The 17,062-nt window shown below is 37.5% G+C and overlaps 1 protein-coding gene across 2 annotated transcripts in view; it reads left to right on the top strand.

Annotated features, from left to right (window-relative positions):
- The first annotated feature begins 3,153 nt into the window (after positions 1-3,153).
- The window catches only part of LOC113080618 (immunoglobulin superfamily member 21-like), a 29,532-nt gene continuing 15,623 nt past the window's right edge, over positions 3,154-17,062 (top strand). Inside the window, exons 1-2 of one of the 2 annotated variants that reach the window (XM_026252776.1) lie at positions 3,154-4,457; positions 15,103-15,583. In XM_026252776.1, the coding sequence (XP_026108561.1) occupies positions 4,245-4,457; positions 15,103-15,583 (694 nt within the window). In that variant the 5' untranslated portion in view covers positions 3,154-4,244. The remainder of the gene's footprint in view (positions 4,458-15,102; positions 15,584-17,062) is intronic. The other variant, XM_026252777.1, reaches the window with a different exon arrangement.

The raw sequence follows: 17,062 nt of genomic DNA, 5'->3' as shown, positions 1-17,062 counted from the left end.
AAAGGTTTACTTCAGGGTCAGTGGGAAGACCAGTGCTATTCACATTACAACACCGTGATTTTGCCAAGTAAGACATCATCTATTGATGATCCTGGATCAACATTATTTTCCAAAAATATAGACTTAACTCAATCTCTACCCCTAAGGCTAACCCTACCCATAATTTATTCCTAAAATCATTTGGAAATGATAGCTGATTAACAAAGTTGTAGAAGCACCTAACCCTGGTTGTAAGCCTAAAATAGATATTTCCTGAAAAGTTCTCAATCTCAGTTCTGATTGGTTGACTGGAATGTTGTTCCAGGATCAACAAGGATGTTGATCCAGGAACATGATGTACTTACACTCGCTGTAGGTTTGTAGTGACTGCCCTAGTGTTTTTTGTTTGTTTGTTTTCTCCACTCTTTCTTTCTCTCTTGAAACATTGTTTACAGCAGGAATAAAATTGCATGTGTTCGCAACAGCAGTGATTATTTTAATATATTTTATAAATATTTCAGCTTTTTCTTTGAGTATGAAGTTGAAACTTGACAAAGACAGAACGTTCACCGATGGGAGACAAGCTTTGTGTGACAAAATCGACAAAATGGCATATGTGTTTTCTCCCTCGGTGCACAAAATAAAAAAAAAAAACACTCAACAACCTTGATAGTGTAATTAAATCGAGTGTGAAAAAGCTGTAATTCTGTTGCATCGAGCAACATTCCTGATCCGTTAAAGGATTAAACAAGGTATTGTTGTGTGCCAAGCATGGCAGCCATAGCATTTAATCGTTTCAATCATTCCATCAAGGATTATTCCAATGTCTTGGCTTTTTTAGATTTCCCTGCTGACAACATCCAATAGATTTGTTTTATCTTATGAACAATGCAAAACAGTGGAGTTAAGATGAGTCTCATGATACACCCCCAGACTGCCTTTCTAGTTTATTGTGCATGTGTCATAGTATTATTTACTGATAATATTACACACACATATATTTAGTACCTTCTCCCACATGTTTAAAAATGTAAAGCTCATTGTGTCAGTAATTATGGAATATTGATGTTAAAATACTTTATGTTAGTTTAATGTGCAGTGATAAATACAGTATGTGAATTATGCAGTGAGAAGTATTTTAAAAAGTAAAATGAAATATATACTATTCAGCCACTGTTTTAGGAGTGAGTCAATGAATCAGTTTGTTCAATGGATTCGTTTGAAAGCATAGATTCATTCATGAACAAAACAAGTGACTTGTCTATATGAGTGAGTCATTGAATCATTTCTTCATAACCAGATTGATTCAGGCAACTATAAGCTGGAAAAGTCTGTCGTTTTGGGACTGTTTTCATCTGTGGAACAAAAACAGAGAAGTAACTGGCAATATTGTGTTTAAACTGTAAATTAGTCCTCATTAACTTGTTGAACTTTTGTATAAAAGCAATTCTAAAACTTCTTTAATCGTGTACGAACTTTATCTTTCCTTCACAGGGTTTGTGAATGTGTCTTAACTGTTACACTAACATTTTGAATTACCAGAAGAATTATAAACAATAATAGAGGGATTTTAATATGTCAAAATGGACTTAACCTGTTAAATGTCACCCCGTCCCGTATTCGGGACGCCTACGTTGACTATACTATATTACAATCAAATCTAATCTAATCTTGACAAACTATATATCGTTGGAAAGGTCTAAGACTCCCAAATATATATTTTACCAATATTTTTGGTTAGAAATTATGTAGGAAAAGTAATAGATGAATTTATGACAAGAGTGCACCCTCAGAAATCTACATTACAAAAGGAGCTTTGACCTTTGTTTAAAAAAAAGACTTCCTTGTTGCCTTTTTCTCTATCACATTTTAGAAATCATCAGAAGTTATATATCACTTGAAAACATAAAATCTCAAAATTCATCCTTCAAAACCCATTTTAAAATCAGACATTGCATTACCATGTAAATGGTACATCAAAATCATGTTACAAAATGTTTTCAGACATGAATTAAAAAACTTTAGGTTTGTATCATGCACATTCAAGTCTATCTTCAAAAACGTGAGTGACAGTTAACAGGTTAAATTAAATCAGCCATCACAGCAGGAGAGAATTTAGGAAAATTATTTTGCACAGTAGGCATCTGTGATCATTTTATAATCAGCCTCACTATCCTTTAGGAGTCAAATCTGTAATTAATTGAGTGTTTGATTATGAGGTAGAATTTAGTAATTGCTTAAGTATAACTCTAGTCTGGCTAATTCAGAGGATATGGGCAATAGATTTTACAGACTGACATTGGTTTGTATTGGTATGCTTGGCTCATTTCGTGAAGCAGTTGTGAGAGCACATGGTTAATTAGCTTTGACTGGCCACTGCTATAAATAGAAACCATGGGGTCTCATCCATCAAGACCACTGTGAGCTTTTAACAAACAAAACATTTAACATTGTGTTTTATGGCTATGGGACGTTATCAGTTCAGGGGCAATGTTCTGTGTCTTGGTTGTACGTGCAGGTGCGTATCATAGTCCCATCCGCAATACCAAGTGACAGCATATCATTCTCCAATTTAGGACAAGTCTCAGTTTCCCAGAGAGCTAATAGCGTTCGCTAAGGTTAATTTCCTTCCATACATCTGCTATCAATAAGCAATTAGGTGCTGAGGAAACAGAAGCTCTTAAACCTTCACACATTCCTCCATCTCTTTTGTTTTAATCAATTAATTTCAATTGCACATTTATTGGAGAATGGCACATGGATTTAGACTTAAAGTGACACTTGAAAAAAAAAAAAAAAAAAAACGTATTACCCTTGGCCTTCTGCTACACCTTCTTTTGCCTTCCTCTGCCTGCTTAGTATGCAAGCGTTATTGATCAAGTGATTCAAGGCAGATGTCCTGAAGGGCTCTTTTTTAAAGGAATAGTTCACTTAAAAATAAACAAAAATCTTTATTTTTTGAGAGAAACCTAGCAAAAAATGTTTAATTATTAGTGTTATAAAAATAGTGATAATCCATTTCAACTCATTGACTGGTTTGGAACTTATTTGAAGGGAGAATAATCAGTTAATAACAACAAAATTGTCATTTTGTCTCTCAAAGCTATTATACTGAAATACAGAATACAATTAATGTAGACAAAAAAAAGCGACCTTTCTTCCTTTTGTGTTCCATGGAAGAAAGCAAGTCATACGTGTTTGGAATAGCATAAAGGTGAATAAATGACACAGTTTTAATTTTTGGGTGAACTAACCTTCTAATCCTTTGCTGATATCACATGCCTTTTGTCATCCTTTCAACATGCTAAAAGCGTTAGACAGCTCCAAACTAAGCAGAAGCAACATCCAATTGTCTCAGCAGGGTGTGAAAGCGAATTTGCAGGAAGTGTTTTATGTGATAATGCGGCGGCCTGAATAGTCAATGCCCACCTACATTGATGCGTTGACAGAGGATCATAAATCGCTCAGTGCTAGTAAAAAATGCTGATGTGATAAACCCCTACGCCCCTTTTCATCCCTGAACAGCTGATAAAGTCAGCTCATTCCAGCTTACAGGTAGGCTTAAATAAAGGCCATTCAAAAGGAGAACCGGGAAGGGCTTTGTTTTCAAGCCTTCCAGCGTCATATCCTTTCTACATTAAGTACCAGGAAGTCCGTCTTTATCTTCCCCACAGGCGGTCAAGATATACGCTTCTGCTTTTCCAGTGCCATGACGCGCTCGCATTGCTCCCCAGTGGAGCTTGGCAGGAGTTGGTTGATATAATATGCAAAAAACGTCCCACATCGTCTTAAACAACTTGGATTTCGCACATCCAGCCTTTATGACTGGTGCTTTTTATGTTTCAGATAGCTGCTGGAATGCCGAGAACTATAACAGCACCCCCAGGACCGCACATTTGCAGTTCTGCATCGTAGGTGGTTGTATCTCATTTCGCTGTGAGGGGTCAGAGTCTTTGCAGACCAAGAAATCCAGTGCTGAAATTCCCTGTGGCCCTACCACGATCCTATCATCTTCCAGACTTTTGCTTCCTTCCTCTCTGTATAATGCTACTTCTTTACTCTGATCTGGCCTATATGAGAAGTCGAGCTCTCATTGGCAGAATAAAGCTACGCTGACATGCTCCAATACCCCCAGCCATGCACCACTACGTCTCCACTTGAAAGTGCATTGGATATACACAAGATTTAAGAATCTGTTTCAAAGACCAAAGAGTGTTAAAGCTGGTATGGAGATTCAGCATTCAGACGCTTAATAGGGAATAACTATGCATTATGGAGAAAATGCAGCTTTGAAATGCTTGAATGATGAATATGGTAGAAGTGTCCCAGAATGTCTAATGGATGTCCTTTTCTATTCCACAGCTCCACCCAACAACATCTCAGTCGTGGCAGAGAACACGCCGGCACCTTTCAGCCGCTACCAGGCCCAGAATCTTACTCTGGTCTGCACTGCCAAAGGAGGCAAACCAGCTCCATCGGTGAGTCTAAGGCAATTTTATGCAAAACACATCCTGTTTATACTGTAAATAGGCATCATTTAGAGTGGAGAGATGTCCCTAAGTGTTATTTTTTGTTTTGTTTTCGGACATCGATTTTGTGCCCACTATATGCAATAGCTCACAGCAGGGATGTGTCAAATACAGAGGAGTCATCTATTTTTATTTTATATATAATTTTATTTATTTATTTTTTCCTGACTTGATTTCCAGACTTGATTTACTGATCAGTACATCACATTGACATTTTTAGCAAAACAGAACAAGATGATTTGTCCATAACCTAAATAAAGAGAACTGTCATAATTTGATCACTTATGCCTTTCCAAATCTGTATGACTTTATTTTTTTCTATGAAAGAATAAAAAAATAAATCATAAATAAATAAATTATATACATATTTTTGTTCATAAATGAGCCATGCACCACTACGTCTCCACTTGAAAGTGCATTTGATATAAACAAGTTTTTTTTTTTTTTTTGTACTGCCCAAAAAATATACTTTTTTCCAATATATTATCTTTTTTGTTTCACAGAAGAAAGGTTTGACATAAGTGACAATTTCTTTAATATTAGTTACCCAAGACTTTTTAATGATATATAATTCAATTTATATGTGTGTGTGTGTGTGTGTGTGTGTGTGTGTGTGTGTGTGTGTGTGTGTGTGTGTGTGTGTGTGTGTGTGTGTGTGTTTGTGCTCTTGTTTTTGTGACATATCAGGACACAACTCTGTATAATGACATGTGTATGACACAGGTATTACAAGGAGAGGGTGACTTATGAGGACATAACCCATGTCCCCATTTTTCAAAATGGTTATAAATCATACAGAATGAGTTTTTGAGAAAGTAAAAATGCACAAAGTTTCCTGTGAGGGTTAGGGTTAGGTGTAGGGCTGCTCTTTGCGCAGTGATTGTGTATAGGGTACAGAGTACAAAGGCCCTATAACTGTTTAAAGTGAATCTTTTCATTGAATTCAGTGGGGCTTCTGCGGCCCACACACCTCAGCCTCATGAACACCATCCACACAAGCTCCACTTGAGTTCAGCCAGCGGTTTGTGAAAAATCCCACCAGCCCATTAATCATGCTCTGTGGGCGCACCATAATGTATTCCGGATCTATCTTGCCCCAATCTCCAGCAATTAAGAGCCCAGCGTGATAGGCATGTGGTGTGAAAAAGATTTCAACCACCCCACCTGACGAGTCACATTGCTGAGCACAAGGCTGACCAGTTCTGGCCTCCATTAGCACAAAACCCATGAGAGCAAGTCCCAAGGAGCGCTCACCCAGCAGCTCTGCCCCTCATTACCAGCCAATCCACTGCCATTCATTCACACAAGACAGTCTCCGCTTCATCAGCGTAGGCTGCACGCTCCGAGTCCTCATCAAACTCCCAGGTACATCCGCTAATGCAGACAAGCCACGGGAGCCAAGAAACAGTGGTTAAATTGGAGCTGAAAAGATCTTAGTCAAAAGTTCCTGGATGTCTAGGAGGCTGATGAGGCTCTTGCGATAATATTTTTCAAAGGAATTTCAGATCTGTGCTGTTAGTAGAATGTGGCTTGTTTTGTGTCATCTTCAATAGCGAGTAAGCCGGTTCCTTTAGTAGTATGTAGACTTACTTATTCAGAGATATAAAGGTCTCTCACACATTTTCCACATTTCAAGTAGCCTGTGAATATAATTATAAATGTTTTTCTAAACCTTTTTGCCTTACAACATGTTCCTGTACAACATGTTCCTGGATCAACATCCTTGGTGATCCTGGAACAACATTCCAATCAACCAATCAGAATTGAGATATAACTTTTCAGGAAATATCTGTTTTAGGCTTACAAACAGGGTTAGGTGCAGCCTTCTTAATCATTTCCCATTGATTTTAGGAATAAATTATGGGTAGGGTTAAGTTTAGGCGTAGGTATTGGGCCAAGTCTATATTTTTGGACAATATTGTTGATCCAGGATCATCAGAAGATGTTGATCCAGGAACATAATAAAAATGTTGTTGGAATATAGTGATTTTTTGATTTGTCAATTTAATCAGTGTAATTTTTTTTAAAAGAATTCGAAAGCTAAAAGTAGTCACTAAAAAAGTTTTAAAACCAAACCAAATAATATATCTAAATACCAAATCTAATATTTATCTTGTATTGCAGGATGTTTATTTACTCATTTGCCTCTTGCTTCACTAACCCCACAAATAAGATACTGCTGTGCTCCAGGGCCGCAGCATTGGATTAATCTTCTGCAACTTCAAATGCCTTTTTCCATTACTGTTTTTTACGAGTCTTCTCATTTTGGATTTTTTGGTTTCTGTGGGGGGGGGGCAGTTTTTTTTTTTTTTTAAGTAAAGATTACTGAAAGTGTCACCTTTGTGTTACACTGAAAAAAATAGCAGCAGTCAGTAGGAGTAACAATGAGTTGAGAATGAAAAAAAAAAATCTCGTTCACTCACTCGTTCATAAATATAACTACTTTCTATAGGCTACTGTTATTTTTAATTTACATCATTTACACCATACCATCAAAGTAGTCTTTGTGCATTTTGTTTGGGAGTCTCTTTACATGGCTGATAGACCTCAAGGGATGTTTCTTGTCTTTAAATACCATGAAGAGCAGGATTGTAAAAAAACAGCAGTCCATCAGCTGTCGGGCCAGGCTGGTGTGTCCTCTGCACAATCTGCTGCTGATTGAAAGAGGACTAGATAATAATCCCCTATATTATCTGTCATTAAGTCTGTTCATCTCTCTCTCCCGCATTGTAACAGCACAAGTAAGGCCATCATTCCTTTGACACTTCATTGATTAAATATGACAATTTTAGGAAGCAGAAAAAGAGGCCAAAGGAACAGCCACTATTGTCAAGTCTCTAAATGAGCTTTCCACTCAAAATAGTGCACTTGGCAATGAGCTGCATGCAGGTGCTTTCATTAACGTCCATTCACGGGCAAGCCGCTCCACTGGCGGCGTGAAGCATTGTGCTCTAGCGAGCACACAGAATTACATCGCTGCTTGTTTGCTGTGCTCATTTAAATCCACAGAGGTGCAGGCACATGCATGTTTTTTTTTGTGCACATACATTGTGAAAAGCCTGTTGCATTCAAGACCGAAACTGAAGGGTTTTGTTCTTTACTTTGTAACGTTGGGCTTAAGAAATATCAAAACACTTCAAGGGCACTGAACTACATGCTATTTTGGCTTATTTCAGCACTTACTGTATTATTGTGCAATATATCGTGCTTGGATACACTCTACATTGGCTGCTGTGTAATTACTCTCCTTACTAGGGCGTGAGACACAAGTGCTGCATTAATGCAGAACTATTTCGGGCTGCGTAGGAGTAAGATGTGTGACAGCCCAGAATCTCCATAAAAAGGACTTTAAAGACTTTAGAAACTCTGCTTTTCCCCAGACAACAACCAATCAAAGGGCAACCCATCAACAGTGCATCATATATGCCTAATATCTAATTTGTATTGACTGAAATGAGCATTGTGACTATGGCTCTAGTTACAAGGCAATTATTGAAGACACATTAGAGAGAAATTATTATAAGGACAATTGATTATCCCCTGTGAAAATAAACAATGACTTTTCCTGCTCATTGTGTGATAAGACATTACCAGTAATAAGCAATGCTCTTTTGAACTGATTAATGGCACTTACTAAAATGTACTGTAGTTATCATCCCAATTGGACATTGCAGGGAGTGTTTTGAACAGTTTTAAACAAAACTCTTGTGCATGTAGACTCACATTTCTTTAGAAAATGTTGGGGAGAGCATATATGTTCAGACTGTGTTCAAGTAAAAACTCAGGTACGCCATCCACAAAACACAAAAACTGAATTCTGTTAAAACAGGGCTAAATTCCGCGAGCTGTATTACAATATAGATAATTGAAGAGACCGTGTTTGCTAAGAACAGTGATTGGAATGAGTTGAGCATGTTGTGTGACCGTTACCTTGGTGATTAGCATGTCTATGAATAGGAGTTCTGTGCACTGTTTGCAGAGGCAGACTACCTCTCTCTCTTTCAGACCTAACCCAGAATGCGGCAGAGGATTTATAGCTCCTCATGCTGGTGACATGTAGGGACTGCAGGAGATTTGGCATGTCAGCCAAAGATATGGGACTCTCACATAACATTGATCAAGCCAAGATAGAATTAATAAAAATGTATATAGTTTAGCTATAAATTTTGTTTACTTTTGTATGATAGAATTAACATAGATATAGACATTAAGCTAATCAGTAATATTTTGCCATGTATGTGTGTGTGGGTATAGAAAACCCCTTTAAAATAATCACATTTTGTCTTAATATATATATATATAGAGAGAGAGAGAGAGAGAGAGAGAGAGAGTACTTGGTGAAATCACTTTATATAACGCTAGCCCTAGACCAATATGGGAGTACTAAGAAAACAAATGATATTGATGATGTCAGAATTACTTCATAAAGAAATGGGGCTAAACCGGGGCTATTAAAATTTCTGACTAGCCTATCCCTAGCCCCGGTGCAGTGCTGTCACTGGTTGAGGTGGGGCCCCGGTACAGTAACGGGCTGTGCATCATTATGAATTCTTATCATTTACACATGTTTTTAAGCCTTGCCCATTTAAACATTCAAAAGAGTATTCAAACACAATACGCGGAAAAACTGGTGCACATGCAAAAGACGTGTCTCACAGACAGCAACACTGAACCGAGCTCTCCTTCACCTGAATGAACAAATACAATTTGCAGTTTAAACAAGCAAACAGAAAAGAAGTGATAGAGCCCACTTCAGCTACCACGCGCGGCATTCTGTGCACACAGGGCGCACGCAGAGAGACACGTCCTGTGCTTCAACAGTGAAATTTGCCTCTTCTTGCTGTTGTAATGACAAATACATGAAAAATTTTCAAAATATCCATATCGGAGAGTATCCTCGAAAAAAAAAAACATCGATTATGTCTAAAGTGAAAGTAAACAGTGGAGAAAGAAATCGGATGTCTATCATCAATGCATTGTCTCTTAAAGTGACCATGCATTAATTTTCTATCTGCTGTCTGTGTCCTTAAAGGGTTAGTTCACCCAGATAGCAAAATTATGTAATTAATAACTTACCCTCATGTTGTTTCAAAGGGTCAGTTAGAATTTTTTAAAGCATCGAAAATACATTTTGGTCCAAAAATAGCAAAAACAACGACTTTATTCAGCATTGTCTTCTCTTCCGTGTCTGTTGTGAGAGAGAGCTCAAAACAAAGCAGTCTGGATATCAGTTCAAACAAACCAATATCCCGGAGTAATTCGTGTACTCAAACAGTACACTGACTGAACTGCTATGAAGAGAGAACTGAAGATGAACACCGAGCCGAGCCAGATAATGAACAATAGACTAACTCGTTCATGAGTCAAGAACCGGTTGCATCGGTTTCCGGATCACCAGTAGTTCTTTCGGACAGTTCAATATAATAAACCGATTGAAGAAAATGGTTCACCGGTTCTTTTGCACTCGACGTAATGGCGTCATTTGCGATGATTGCAAGCCTTCGGTTTACCTGGGCTCATAACATTAGCACAGAATCAGTTCAGAATCAATCACCAAAAGAATCAGTTCAGTTCAGACGCTCTGTGTCTCAGTCTGCTTCACACTGAATCACACATGTGCAGTATCATCAGCTCCTCGGTTCTCGAATCTGACGCATCTGACAGAAACGGTTCTTGACTCGTGAACGGCAGAGAAGACAATGCTGAATAAAGTAGTCGTTTTTGCTATTTTTGGACCAAAATGTATTTTCGATGCTTCAAAAAAATTCTAACCGACCCTCTGATGTCACATGGACTACTTTAATGATGTTTTTCTTACCTTTCTGGACATGGACAGTAGACCGTACACACAGCTTCAATGGAGGGACTGAGAGCTCTCGGACTAAATCTAAAATATCTTAAACTGTGTACCAAAGATAAACTGAGGTCTTACGGGTTTGAAACGACATGAGGGTAAGTTATTAATTACACAATTTTGCTATCTGGGTGAACTAACCCTTTAATGTTAGTCCAAATGAAAGAACGTAAACCACTCACTCCTCTTTAACAAATTACTTTATAGTTTTAACAAGATTTAATCCACAGTCAAACCAAAAATTATTCAGACACTTTGACCTGACCATATTTTGCTTAAGTATTTTTTCTTCAATTGCCAGTGCAACCTTTTTAAAGACTGAACAAAATGTAGCTTTGCCTGGTAATTGATCAACAAAGTATTGATAGTTGTGTTAATATTGTCATAGTTGTCTGAATTTTTGGTTGATTTGTAATCCATTACATACCTTTCTATCAAAGTTATCTGATATTATCAAGATGAATTTGTTCGGACACTGTTTAACTGTGAATTCTTGTCATATTTTATCACCATTTTCTAGACTATAGCAAATAAACTGTGATAATGTGAGAAATGTTCAAGGTGTCTGAATACATTTTGGTTTGACTGTATATTCAATTTTTACAGTAAAGACTATGCAGTGATATTTTACACGGGTTCTGTACCTGGACACCAACAAACCTGAAAAAACGTAAACATTGTGTAATCAACACAAATAAATAAATAGAAGGAACATATAAATTCAACAATTTCAAACAGGGCCTACTGGTATAACCTGCACCGGGGCCCCACAAACTCCAGCTATGGCTCTGGTACAGCCAGGGTTTATGCAACTGTGTTTACATGGCAAGCAGGTATGTGATAAACTGTGGCATTGATGCTGCAGTACGCATGCTCTGAAGACTCCCTTGTGTGAATTTGTTTAACTAAGTCAAACTTGATGAACCTGAGGCCTGATGAACCTCCATACATTGCAATTGAACTAGCCTCTATTCAGCCATAGCTTGAGTTATTGCATTGTATTTTCCAAATGGCTCCATAGTCAAAGTAGTGTTTTGTTATCTCATACAATCACTAATATTAGACATTAGCTACTCTCTAGAGCCTTAGCTAATAGCTTAGGGTTCTACTATGCATCTGTCTGCTCTTTCCTGTGTCTGCAGGCACAAATGGTCAGATAATGTAAGTAAAAGCCACAGTGTAGTATAGGCTGTTAACCCCTCTCAGCAGCCAAGATAAAGTGTGTACTTTAGAGCACATTAGCCACAAAAACAGTCGTCGCATGGAGGGAAATAGCGCTGTCCCTTACAAGCCTATCTCTCACTTCCTCTGCCTCTGAATTCTTGTGACATTGAAAACAAGACTTCCCAAGGACTTGAGCTTAATTCACCCATGTTATATTATGTTTATTTACCCAACAGAGTGATGGGACATAAATGGTGAGATCAAATCAAAGCCAGACAAAGCCACACACACAGAACGAAAGGACAAAAAAGGGATACAGTGCAAGGATAGGTCTTCTGTAATGCAATGAAACTTTGATCTTGGGCAAACGGAATTTAAATTGTCCAAAGGTCCCTGAACGGGCAAGCAGATTATTTATATATATATATATATATATATATATATATATATATATATATATATATATATATACAGTATTGTTCAAAATAATAGCAGTACAATGTGACTAACCAGAATAATCAAGGTTTTTAGTATATTTTTTATTGCTACGTGGCAAACAAGTTACCAGTAGGTTCAGTAGATTGTCAGAAAACAAACAAGACCCAGCATTCATGATATGCACGCTCTTAAGGCTGTGCAATTGGGCAATTAGTTGAAAGGGGTGTGTTCAAAAAAATAGCAGTGTCTACCTTTGACTGTACAAACTCAAAACTATTTTGTACAAAAAAAAAAAAATTTCTGGGATTTAGCAATCCTGTGAATCACTAAACTAATATTTAGTTGTATGACCACAGTTTTTTAAAACTGCTTGACATCTGTGTGGCATGGAGTCAACCAACTTGTGGCACCTCTCAGCTGTTATTCCACTCCATGATTCTTTAACAACATTCCACAATTCATTCACATTTCTTGGTTTTGCTTCAGAAACAGCATTTTTGATATCACCCCACAAGTTCTCAATTGGATTAAGGTCTGAAGATTGGGCTGGCCACTCCATAACATTAATTTTGTTGGTTTGGAACCAAGACTTTGCCCGTTTACTAGTGTGTTTTGGGTCATTGTCTTGTTGAAACAACCATTTCAAGGGCATGTCCTCTTCAGCATAGGGCAACATGACCTCTTCAAGTATTTTAACATATGCAAACTGATCCATGATCCCTGGTATGCGATAAATAGGCCCAACACCATAGTAGGAGAAACATGCCCATATCATGATGCTTGCACCTCCATGCTTCACTGTCTTCACTGTGTACTGTGGCTTGAATTCAGAGTTTGGGGGTCGTCTCACAAACTGCATGTGGCCCTTGGACCCAAAAAGAACAATTTTACTCTCATCAGTCCACAAAATGTTCCTCCATTTCTCTTTAGGCCAGTTGATGTGTTCTTTGGCAAATTGTAACCTCTTCTGCACATGCCTTTTTTTTAACAGAGGGACTTTGCGGGGGATTCTTGAAAATAGATTAGCTTCACACAGACGTCTTCTAACTGTCACAGTACTTACAGGTAACTCCAGACTGTCTTTGATCATCCTGGAGGTGATCATTGGCTGAGCCTTTGCCATTCTGGTTATTCTTCTATCCATTTTGATGGTTGTCTTCCGTTTTCTTCCACGTCTCTCTGGTTTTGCTCTCCATTTTAAGGCATTGGAGATCATTTTAGCTGAACAGCCTATCATTTTTTGCACCTCTTTATAGGTTTTCCCCTCTCTAATCAACTTTTTAATCAAAGTACGCTGTTCTTCTGAACAATGTCTTGAACGACCCATTTTCCTCAGCTTTCAAATGCATGTTCAACAAGTGTTGGCTTCATCCTTAAATAGGTGCCACCTGATTCACACCTGTTTCTTCACAAAATTGATGACCTCAGTGATTGAATGCCACACTGCTATTTTTTTGAACACACCCCTTTCAACTAATTCAACTAATTGCCCAATTGCACAGCCTTAAGAGCGTGCATATCATGAATGCTGGGTCTCATTTGTTTTCTGAGAATCTACTGAACCTACTGGTAACTTGTTTGCCACGTAGCAATAAAAAAATATACGAAAAACCTTGATTATTCTGGTTAGTCACATTGTACTGCTATTATTTTGAACAATACTGTATATATATATATATATATATATATATATATATATATATATATATATAGCATGCAGTGCTTTATGCCGAACCCCTCTTATTCCTTCTTCTTGTGGAAAAGGAGGGATTGAGAGTAAAGGGGGTACAAGCAGAGCACTGTGAAAACATTAATGCTACAGGCATTAGGCCTACTGAATTTAATACACATATCTGTAGGTTGTGTTTTGAAGTGGGAACTTAATTCCCTGTCAAGTGATTTACAGGCCGGGAATCTTAATACCTAAATGCACTGTAGTGGAGAGAAGCTGTTACAGCAACGCGCTAGTGGAACACAAACACAAAGCAGAAACTGTGTCGCGTATATTTTCCATTCACAGGTCCTCTGGGCTGAATAATTCCTTGCATTGTCCCAGATACTTTTGTTTAGGTAATTTCACAATTTACTTTGATTGCAGCAAATACTGACTATTGCGTCCTCTCTTGTTGTTTTTTTGATAGTTTTTTTTTAAGAAAAGAAATTCTCATACCTTTTTATACCAAAATGATGCTGGTTTTCTTGCTTTAGATGAGTAATCTGGAAAAATGCTTTCAGAATCAGCCTGCATATCCAGTTAAAAATCAAGCGATGACATAACTGACTATTGTACTGTTGTACACAAAGTGCATTCACAGTCTTTGTTTACAATTCTTAGACATCTGAAGAATATACACATCACAAGTCACAAGTGTCTGAAGTAATTAAAATGTATTACGAATGGAATTTAATAAATATTTGTTTTTAATTAAATGTATTTTCACCAGCCAACGACAAAAAAGTATAGCTGGAGCCAATTATAATGATTATTATTAGTAGTAGTAAAAATAGTATTTGCATTATTGTTGTTATTACATTATTTCATAAATGTTACATATTTTATTCTAATTTATTTTAAGACCAGCATATTTTCGGAGACAGTTAGTTGCTTGCTTGTTTGCTTCTTTCTTTGTTATAAAATGCACTGTCTATATACGGTTGTAACTTATATATTTATTTATGTATTTATTTGTTGATTCATTTACATATTTTTAATATTATTTATTTGCATTATTTTATATATTTTTATTCTTATACCATAATGATCTGGTTGGAGTCTGTAGCCATCCCACATTCATTCATTAATGTATTCATTCAGATATTTTTTAGAGGCCAGTTGGAGGAAGTCCATTTTTAGTCCAACTGACATGTTTTCAGTCAAAAAGTTTGTGACATAAAAAAAAAAAAAAAAAAAAAAAAAAATATATATATATATATATATATATATATATATATATATATATATATATATATATATATATATATATACATATATATATATACATATAATTTTTTTTTTTATTATTTTATTATTATTTTATGTCACGTAAACTTTTTGACTGAAATCATGTCAGTTGCACTTTATAGGTAAATTAATGTATTATTCTGATTGAATCATTAACTTTTCGTCTCTCTTGCCAGGTATATTTCAAACGGGATGGAGAGTTGATAGAGGTGATCTCCTATGTTTCACCCACTGTTGGTTACGAGGGTGGTGGCTCAGCTGGCGTGCGTGGAGCCAGACCTCTGATCAGCAGAGATCTGGATGACACTAAGCTGAGGAAGTCTCTATCTCTGCTGGGTCCGGAGGGCAGGCCCGGACGCCTCTACACAGAGAGCCCTGGGAGGAGCTACATGGCCAAACAGCCCGGTCAAGAGCCCAGCCCGGCCACAGAGACCATCCCAGAGACAGTAGTCAGCCGAGAGTTCCCACGGTGGGTTCAGAGCACAGAACCCCTGTATTTCTTCAGCAACATGCAAATCCCCCAGAGCGATGGGTCTGTGCTGGTCCAGGCCAAGCTCACCTGGACTCTGAATCCACAGCTGGATAATGACGCCCTGTTTAGCTGCGAGGTCTCCCACCCGGCTCTCTCCATGCCTATGCAGACTGAGGTCACACTGGGTATGTATTGCTTTTGTTGGCTGTAACATTTGATGCAGATCAATAGGTCAGTGTAAAAGCTTTGTTTTTGACCTTCAACTTAATTATTCACCTCCGCTCGTCTGATCACAGGTGAGTCCTTTTACATCCCAAGCTGACAGATGCAGTGAGACCAACACTGGTTTCCATTTGTTGCTTAATTGTGTTACAGGCAAGCAGATTGTAGTTACTAATGCAGAATGCAAAATCTCCCCATGATTGACAGGCCAATTCATTGAGCTGTCTGCGCAGTAGATTGAGCTAACTTAACCACGTCATTGAAAGAGTCAACCTGAATTAAAGAAATCAAGCATAAAGGGGAATTTTGCAGTGTTCTCAAAGACAGCATTGTTGCTGGATCTCACTATTGCAATTCACAGAAAATCATAAAAAAGTCTACCTTCTGCTCATTATGATGCTAAATCAATGATATGCCAAATGTTTTGTTGTGTTTCGTATTTGTGTCAGTAAAATAGGCTTGTTGCGTTCACTTGTTTATAAGTAATGAAAGTCGTGGCGCAACAATGCCAAATAATGGGATCCTGGCATACCTTTGTATTTTCATGGATGAGAGGCTTTTTTTTTTTTTTTTTTTTTTGCCTTTTTTGCTTTTAAAGCTACAACAAAGATGGCCTGACGATCCCATTATCACTTCAAAGGCAGCACTCACTTGTAGTCTCTGCTATCAGACCTCAGAAAGAGGCAAGTGATGAGACGCAAGACAAGATAAACAGAGACATTTCTCTCACTTAGTGCAGGAGCAGTGCAGAAAAAGATGAAGAAAGTACAAAAAACAGCGATGAGACGAAGAAAGTGTGGATGATCTAGAAGTTGATGCGGTTTCCATTCAATATTTCTCTCTCGTTCTCATTCTCACTCACTCATTCTCCAGCATGATCTCCCTCTGTGCATTTCATGGCTGCTCAGACAGAAATCACAATCCTATCGCAAGAGTATCTGCTTGTTTTGCAAACGTTTAGCATGAGAGAGAGAGATGTGATTTCATTTTTTCACTGAAGCATAGTTCCCTGGTGTTTATAAAATAATCATTGCAACCAATTGAAAGAAAGACAGCAGAGTAAACTTTCATCATATATAGCCACAATATACCAAAATGAATCATGGGATGCAGTGCATGAGGAATTGGTTTGTGCTAAATGACATAGACAGATCCCTTAGTGAATAAAATAGAGTACTGTGCGATGACAGAACTATGTCAGCCGGGAGAGAATTTTATACTGCAGTATGTGTATTCATACATCTCTCAGTTAGCAGGACTGCTTAATGTTATTTACCCATAATAATGATTCATAGAGAAATATATATTGAGGGAAGTATACCAAAGCCAGTCAAGATGATGAAGAACATGTTTTTAAAGGGGCATAATGCATAGTGGTGTTACATCTTTTAGTTTCCAGTCAACATCATAACATTTTAACAATATTCTTTTATAATTTCATA

This window comes from Carassius auratus, unplaced genomic scaffold (genome assembly GCF_003368295.1).
Source record: "Carassius auratus strain Wakin unplaced genomic scaffold, ASM336829v1 scaf_tig00031880, whole genome shotgun sequence".
NCBI classification, from domain to species: Eukaryota; Metazoa; Chordata; class Actinopteri; order Cypriniformes; family Cyprinidae; genus Carassius; species Carassius auratus.
Note: the sequence above shows the minus strand (reverse complement) of the source record. Positions and strands in the feature narration are given on the sequence as shown.